Consider the following 8,903-nt stretch of genomic DNA (forward strand, 5'->3'; position numbering starts at 1 on the left):
TTTTTTTTTTTTTTTTTTTTTAGACAGCTGTCTCCCAGCATGGAGTACAGTGGTGTGATCTCGGCTCACTGCAACCTCCGCCTCCCAGGTTCAAGCGATGCTCCTGCCTCAGCCTCCTGAGTAGCTGGGATTACAGCCACACACCACCACATCCAGCTAATTTTTATATTTTTAGTAGGGATGGGGTTTCACCATGTTGGTCAGGCCGGTCTTGAACTCCTGACCTCGTGATCCGCCTGCCTTGGCCTCCCAAAGTGCTGGGATTACAGGCATGAGGCACCCCGCCCGGCCATTTTTTGTATTTTTTGTAGAGGCAAGGTTTTGCCACGTTGCCCAGGCAAATTCCTGAACTCAAGAGATGCTCCTGCCTTAGGCTCCCGAAATGTTGGGATTACAGACATGAGCCACCCCGCCTGGCCTAATGTAACTTTAAAAGGGAAAAAAGAAAGGGCTCTAGCGAGAGACTTCCATTTCAGAAGTTCACCACTACTCTACTGACATGCCTGAGTCCTCCAAGAGCCATGCCTTCTGAAGACATGGTGTGTTCCTGGTCTCAGAGGAAGAGCCAGGAAGCTCCAGGAAACCTGCTCTGTTCTCTAAGGTATTCCAAAACAAACACAAAATCCCCAAGTCACTCAGCTTGATGAATCGGGCTGTTATTTTGGTAGGGGCAAATCCAGGATTCACGGGACGCTTTTTTAAGAAAGACAGAACTATAAACACAAAATGCCCATAGCCACTGTAATTCCATCTAATATGGGGGAAATTGTGACAGAGGAAATCTAGAGTGAAGACGTAGTGGTATTAAGTGATTACAGTTAAAATATGTTACCTTTGCTAATTTTACAAAAATGTATAACCATATGCACACATTGCTAGGGCCCCTTCCAGGGGCCCAAGTGAGGGGCCCTGAAATTTAAGCTCCCTTAACTTTAGGTAAACCCATGTCTGGCCAAATGACTTGGGTCAACTATTCTCAGGGTCGGGAGGTCATCTTCAATGAATATGAGGCATAAGATTAAGTCACTGAGAATTGAAAATAGTGCCCAGGTGGAACATTTTACTAGCATATTTGACATTTAAGGTAAATTTCAAGTAAAAATAAAAATCTTGGGCCCAGTGTGGTGACTCATGCCTGTAATCCCAGCACTTAGGGAGGCCGAAGCAGGCGGATCACCTGAGGTCGGGAGTTCAAGACCAGCCTGACCAACATGGAGAAACCCCATCTCTACTAAAAATCCAAAATTAGCCAGGCGTGGTGGTGCATGCCTGTAATCCCAGCTACTCGGGAGGCTGAGGCAGGAGAATCGCTTGAACCTGGGAGGGAGAGGTGGCAATGAGCCAAGGTCGTGCCATTGCACTCCAGCCTGGGCAATAAGAGCAACGAGAATGAAACTCCGTCTCAAAAAAAAAAAAAAAAAAGAAAAAAAGAATTAATAATTTTTTAAAAATCTCTAAAATGCAAATTTAAGTCTCTCTGGAGATTTTCTTTAAAGTTTCTTACCATTTCTAACTGATCTGCAGAAATGAGACCAAGGGTGTTCTGAGGAGAAAAATGAGAAATTAATTCACAATAGGTTTGATGCATGTTTACCATCCCCTTTAATCTTCTGGCATGCTCTCTCTTCCCCTCAATTACTCTTGTGAGTGAATTCATGCAATAGATACAGAGGGCCAGTATTTGTGTGGACCTCTGGCCTGCAGAAATTCAACACATGATCCCTATTTTCCAGGATTTTAAAAAGTAGTTGGGGAAATAGGAAATAGTTAATAATAAGAGGAAATCTGAATGAATAGAGTTGAGGAGATCAGTCAGAACACCATTACAAGAATCTAAATTGAGGCAAATATTTCTGATTGGCAAAATGTAACAGTGATGTTGAGAATTACATTTAAGTAACTCTAAATATAATTCATAGTAAAAGAACTATCACTGTAACTGGCATTCATTGGCTGCTTTTGGTGTATGAAAAGAAGTGAATTATGGTGAGAAACCACCCTATTTAAGGTGCTTTTCCTATTTGGATAACAAATTAGTCCAAACAAAAATATATCTTTTGAGCACCAAGTATGATACTACGGAATTTGTTGATAAAAAGCAAAAGGTATGGTCTTAACAATCTAGAAATTTATTATCCATTGAAGACAAGAGGATTTTCATGTATAACAAGATAACTAAAAACCTAGGTAGTAGGTGAGAGGTGTCAAAAAATGGGTACAAATAATAACATTCTATAATAGCTTAGAGGAGGAAGATCTCTGGGCTAGTAACTTTCCCAGGGACATAGGACTACATTCCATTATGAAGACATTCACCAAGGAGAAAGGCATTTATTCAAAGCCACTTGAGCTCAGCAGTGAATGTAACTCTCAATCTTGGTCTCCTACATTAATAATTTCACTAATTAATTTAGCACCCAATACAATGTGTTTTAAAGGGGTGCTCAGTTAATATCAATATATTCATGTTGGTGGTTTAAAAGTAAAAATAATAAGCATACACTGTATAGATAAGCAAATTAAGTCTTAATATTTACTGAGTAACTACATTTTAAAAACACAGCAAGCACAGGCCGGGTGCGGTGGCTCACGCCTGTAATCCCAGCACTTTGGGAGGCCGAGGCGGGCGGATCACGAGGTCAGGAGATCGAAACCATCCTGGCTAACACAGTGAAACCCCGTCTCTACTAAAAATACAAAAAAAATTAGCCAGGCATGGCGGTGTGCACCTGTAGTTCCAGCTACTCAGGAGGCTGAGGCAGGAGAATTGCTTGAACTCGGGAGGTGGAGGTTGCAGTGAGCAGAGATCGCATCACTGCACTCTAGCCTGGGTAACAGAGTGAGACTCAAAAAACAAAATAAAAAACAAAAACAGAAACAAAAAAACAGCACAAGGCCCAGGCATCATATATAAATAAACTGAAATGGTAGACTTTCTACTTTCTAAGGATAATAGAAAATATATATATATATTTCTGTATATTGAGAACAACCTGTTTATATCATAGTCTAGAAAATTTAATGGAATTTGAGGCATGAAAAGATTATTTCAGCCAGGAGGGAAAAAAGATTACCAGTGAAGCAGGAGTCAGAATAAAAGACCCTCCTTCCAGGACAAAAGACCCTCCTTCCAGAGAAATGCCTGGGAGTGGTCTCAGTGGAGAGGCAACTCCTAGACTAGAGAGATACTGAGATTCCCACTACTGAAGACACCTTTACTTTTTAATATCTTATTTTAACCAAAGGAAACTGACTTGGCAGACAGGAGCCAATATTCCTGTTGTCCTCTCTATAATAGCCCAGAGGCCTCATTCATCATAAATTTCCAAGGACTTGGGCTAGATGTGGGTCAGGGGTAGGGAGAAACATATCGGCTGAAAGCAGAGATACTTCCTACCAGTTGCAGCTGTCTGACTTTTTTCTTTGGATTTGAAGTGAGTTGGGGGTTCTCTACTTTCTTGAGCCAAGTCTCCTTGGGCAATTTATACACATCCAGCCAAATATCTCCGGCTCCTGCATTGGGAAACCAGAGAACCATTGAGCAACTGTAAGACAGCCACAAGTTTCCTCTGAGAAATGGCCTGTTTTCTTCTCAGAACTGCTGGGAAAGAGACCAGCCACTTCCGTAGCAGGCAACTTTGACACACTGAAGGAGAAGTAGTTCTGCAATGGTTATTGCAAGTCCTCATGCCCCACATAACTTTCCCATGGAGAGTTATCCCCTCAACCCACCATCACCTATCTAAGGGAAGCAGGGGCTTCTCACACTAACAGCACTCATGCAACATGATGTTTTAACCAAATTGCTCTGCCTAGCCCCCACGTTTTCTATGTTGCGAATGGTAAATTCCATTGACATTAAAAAAATATGGGGTCGGGCCTCGTGGCTCATGCCTGTAATCTCAGCACTTTGGGGGTCCGAGGTGGGCGGATCACCTGCAGTCAGGAGTTCAAGATCAGCCTGGCTAACACGGTGAAATCCCATTTCTACTAAAAATACAAAAATTAGCCAGGCGTGGTGATGTGTGCACCTGTAATCCCAGCTACTCAGGAGGCTGAGGTAGGAGAATTGCTTGAACCCAGTGGATTCTGACCCTTCCAATGTCAGGTATTTAAGGAAGATATGCATTTTATTTACTTATTATTATTATTATTATTATTATTATTATTATTATTATTTTGAGAAGGAGTCTTGCTCTGTCGCCCAGGCTGGAGTGCAGTGGCATGATCTCAGCTCACTGCAACCTCTGCCTCCCAGGTTCAAGTGGTTCTCCTGTCTCATCCTGTGAAGCAGCTGAGATTACAGGTGCCTGCCAGCATGCCCGGCTAATTTTTATATTTTTAGTAGAGACAGGGTTTCACCATGTCGGCCAGGCTGGTCTCAAACTCCTGACCTGAGGTGATCTGCCCACCTCGGCCTTCGAATGCTAGGATTACAGACATGAGCCACCACACTTGGCCAAGGATATGCATTTTATAATGCTTTATGTATTCAAGGAAACTTTTGCACCATCTGTACTGGTTTCCTGAGGCTGTCATAACAAAGGACCACAAACTGGGCAGCTTAAAACAATAGATATTTATTCCCTCAGAGTCCTGGAGGCCAGAAGTCTGAAATTAAGGTGATCAGAAGATTACTTTTTAAGAAAAAATTTAGCCAGGATCCCATACCGTGGGAGAACAAACTTTCCCAGGTTAACATCTCCTCAAATATTGGTCAGAAGAATTCTTTAGGTACATCTTTCCCAATTCTAACCCTTCCTCAGACACACTCCTGTCAGTTACTGATTCTGTATGTGCTGCCTTCCTCCCTAGACAGGTAAAACTAAAGGCAAAATGTCAGTGGATGTGATCGCTTCAGCAGCACATATACTAAAGCTGGAACGATACAGAGATGATTAGCATGGTCCCTCTGCAAGGATGACACACAAATTCATGAAGCATTTCTTTTTTTTTCTTTTTCTTTTTCTTTTTTTTTGAGACAGAGTTTCACTCTGTTGCCCAGGCTGGAGTGTAGTGGCCCGATCTCGGCTCACTGCAAGCTCCGCCTCCCAGGTCAAGCGGTTCTTCTGTCTCAGCCTCCCCAGTAGCTGGGATTACAGGTCCCCACCACCACGTCCAGCTAATTGTTGTATTTTTAGTAGAGATGGGGCTTCACCATGTTGGCCAGGTTGGTCTTGAACTCCTGACCTCAGGTGATCCGCCCGCCTCTGCTACCCAAAGTGCTGAGATTATAAGCGTGAGCCACCACATCCAGTCCAGGAGGTGGTACTTCTTTTTTTTTTTGAGACGGAGTCTTGCTCTGTCACCCAGGCTGGAGTGCAATGGCGCAATCTCGGCTCACTGCAATCTCCGCCTCCCAGATTCAAGCGATTCTCTTGTCTCAGCCCCCTGAGTAGCTGGGATTACAGGTGTGCACCACCACGCCCGGCTAATTTTTGTATTATTATATTTTTTTTAGTAGAGACGGGGTTTCACCACGTTGGTCAGGCTGGTCTTGAACTCCTGACCTCGTGATCCGCCCGCCTTGGCCTCCCAAAATGCTCCTTGCCCGTCCAGGAGGTGGTATTTCTATCATTTCCCCTTGAGTGTGGTCTGGACCTAGTGACTTGCTCCTTACAGAGGATACGGGGGGAAAAACAGTAGCTCTACAGTGGAGAAACCTGGCGGACACCACTGCAAGTGATCAAGGTTAATATCAGAAGTAGTGAGTCATGCTGCTATAATGTATCCCTTGATATGATGCAATGAGAAAAGCAGGTCACCTCTGTTGTATCTTCCCCCAAATCCTTAACCCCAGTTGAATCATGAGAAAAATATCAGACAAGCTGAAATTGAGGGATATTCTGCCAAATACCTGACTGGTACTTTTTAAAAATGTTAAGGCCTTGAAAAATGAGGAGAGGCCAAGAAACCATCCCAGACAGGAGGAGACTAAGGAGACACAATGACTACATATAATATGGTATCCCAGATTGAACTGTGGAGCTAAAAAAAAAAAAAGATTAGTGGAAAACTAGTGAAATTTAAAACAAATTCTGTAGTTAAGAGTTAATTAATAGTACTGTACCAATGTCATTTGCTTAGTTTTGACAAATGTGGTGTGGCCATGTTGAACATTAATACTAGAGAAGCTGGGTGAAGGGCATAAAGGAACTCTGTAATTTCTTTGCAACTCTTCTTTAAATTGAAAATAATTTCTAAATAAAAGGTTTGGAGGGACAAAAGCAATCATTTGGAAGAGATTGAAAATCTGAACCTTAACAGTCTTTGGTTAATCTTGCCTTGTAGGAGGAAGGCTGCAAAGTCCCCTCCTTGAGAGACCTCCATCTTTATACAGGTAGTTTGTTTGCTGGTATCATCCTGAAAACAAAAGAGATGTTGATGGAGTAGGCATAGCCTGCCAACAGAGAATGTATATCAGGGCTCTCTGTGGTTTGCACCCAGGAGCAGAGATCCTTTCAGAGCTTGGGACATGAAAAGATGCTTCAAACTGCTTCATACTTCTCATTTTTGTACAGGAATTGGACAAGATGGTATGTAAAGAAGTAGAACTCACTTTTCTATGTAAGGTTTTTGAACTTATTTCCTGGTCTCTTAAATACTCCTGGTGACTTCTGGCATACTATTGGATCTCCTGGTCAGGTGTGCAAACCCTAAAGCCTATACTGGCATCCAATTATTCAACTGAACTGAAATAAATTCTACATGACACTGAAAAATCTGGTAGTTGCTGGACAAAAGGCTCTATCTAGACTATGGTAAAGACTGAATGTAATCCTAGTATGAAACCTGCTCAAATTGTGGATAAGGTCAGAGAGGCTCAATGTGAATGGTTATGCTTTTTTTTTTTTTAATTTTTTAAAATTTTAGGAGAGATGGAGTCTCACTTTGTTGCCCAGGCTGGTCTTGAACTCCTGGCTTGCAAGTGATCTTCCCAAGTTGGCCTCTGAAAGTGCTGGGATTATAGGGGCATGAGTCACCATGCCCAGACTAATGTATCTCCTAAGTCTCTTAATTTATATTAGCTCCTTGTTTGTTTTTCTGTTTGCCATTTATTTGTTGAAGAAACCATGTCATTTGCCCTATGGAATTTTTCACATTGTGAACTGAACTGATTGCATCTCCATGGTTCCTGTATTTCCTGTAAACTGATAATCAGATCTACAACTTTGATTAGGTTTAGGTTCAATGTTTTGGGAAGAACATTCCACAGGTGCACTGTGTCCTTCCTACTGCATCATATCAGGAGGCCCATAATAGCTGGTTGTCTCTCTTTTAGTAATGTTAAGGTTGACAATTGAGAACAGTTATCATCCTGACTCCTTTATTACAAACTTCCCCATCAGCCATTGGTAGTTATTGCCTAGACCATTCTTTGTAATAGGGAACAAGAGTAGGATACCTCAGTTCTATCATTCCTTCTGCATTTGTTAGAATTCTTCTATAAGGAAGATCTTTTCATCATCAACTATTTGGTTGCCTTGAAATTTGGTTGCCCATATGAAAAAGTCAGGATAAAAGCTTGATTCTTTCCCTTATCAGTTTTCAGAATACTGAGTTTGTGCCCTCACAACTTCCAAAGGTGATAAAAAAAAAAGTATTTAAAATATATGATTATGAATTAATGGATTTTAAACATTTTTGTGTGTTTTAATCCACCAACAGTACTTTTTTTGCAATGTCGCTGATAATTTGAATATCATAGTTATGCTGGTCTCATAAAATGAGTTGTGGGATATTCCTAGTATTTTTTTTTCTTAGGAGAGTTTATTTAAAGATAAAATTTTAATATAGGTAAAGGCACAGGTATTAAATGCATAACTTGATGAGTTTTGACAAACTTATACATCCATGTAACTAATACCCAGTCAAGGTATAGGACATTACCATTATCCTAGAAAGTTACCTTATGCCTGTTTGAGCCAATTACACTTCCATATGCAACCAATGTTCTGCTTTCCATCACTAACACAGATAAATTTCGCCTGTTCTTAAGTTTCATATAATTAGAATGTACTCTTTTGTGTCTGGCTTCTGTCATTCAACTTGATGTTTCTGAGTTTCATCTGCTGTGTTGTTTTTAATCATCAGTTGTTTATTATTTATTATTGCTGATTAGTGTTCCATTGACTTAGTCTATGGATTTTTTATTTGTTCTCTGATTATGTTTTTTTGTTTTTGTTTTGTTTTGAGATGGAGTCTCGCTCTGTCATCCAGGCTGGAGTGCAGCGGTGCAATCTCAGCTCACTGCAATCTCTGCCTCCCAGGTTCAAGCAATTCTCCTGTCTCAGACTCCCAAGTAGCTGGGACTACAGGTGTGTGCCACTACACCTGGCTAAGTTTTTGTATTTTCAACCTCTGCTTCCCGGATTCAAGTGATTCTCGTGTCTCAGCCTCCTGAGCTGGGATATAGATGCCTGCCACCATGCTCAACGAAGTTTTGTATTTTTAGTAGAGACGGGGTTTCACCATGTTGGCCAGGGTGGTCTCAAACTCCTGACCTTAAGAGATCCACCTGCCTGCCTCCCAAAGTGCTGGGATTAAAGGCATGAGCCAACGTGCCTGACCTATTTTTGGTGAGTGTTGTTAATTTGAGGATTCTAATACATGTGTAATTATATCTCATTGTGATTTTAATTTTTTTTTTTTTTGAGGCGGAGTCTTGCTCTGTCGCCCGGACTGGAGTGCAGTGGCCAGATCTCAGCTCACTGCAAGCTCCGCCTCCCGGGTTTACGCCATTCTCCTGCCTCAGCCTCCCGAGTAGCTGGGACTACAGGCGCCCGCCACCTCGCCCGGCTAGTTTTGTATTTTAGTAGAGACGGGGTTTCACCGTGTTAGCCAGGATGGTCTCGATCTCCTGACCTCGTGATCCGCCCGTCTCGGCCTCCCAAAGTGCTGGG

At 42.0% G+C, this 8,903-nt stretch overlaps 1 protein-coding gene across 13 annotated transcripts in view; it reads right to left on the reverse strand.

Moving 5' to 3' along the window:
* WDR93 (WD repeat domain 93) overlaps positions 1 to 8,903 on the reverse strand; it is a 53,909-nt gene that overhangs the window by 25,250 nt on the left and 19,756 nt on the right. For 10 of the 13 annotated variants that reach the window (XR_001883180.1, XR_001883181.1, XM_017861238.1 and 7 more), the window contains exons 5-7: positions 6,285 to 6,363; positions 3,398 to 3,513; positions 1,505 to 1,543 (exon numbers count right to left, since the gene is read on the reverse strand). The exons of 1 other annotated variant lie outside the window; for it this stretch is intronic. Coding sequence is in view for 9 of the 12 variants with exons in the window: in XM_017861238.1 (XP_017716727.1) it covers positions 1,505 to 1,543; positions 3,398 to 3,513; positions 6,285 to 6,363 (234 nt within the window). In the remaining 3 variants the exon portion in view is untranslated. Of the gene's footprint in view, positions 1 to 1,504; positions 1,544 to 3,397; positions 3,514 to 6,284; positions 6,364 to 8,903 lie in introns of those variants that run through there. 2 more of the 13 variants (XR_001883182.1, XM_017861241.1) reach the window with 2 other exon arrangements.

This window comes from Rhinopithecus bieti, unplaced genomic scaffold, assembly GCF_001698545.2.
Source record: "Rhinopithecus bieti isolate Rb0 unplaced genomic scaffold, ASM169854v2 scaffold_57534, whole genome shotgun sequence".
NCBI lineage: Eukaryota > Metazoa > Chordata > Mammalia > Primates > Cercopithecidae > Rhinopithecus > Rhinopithecus bieti.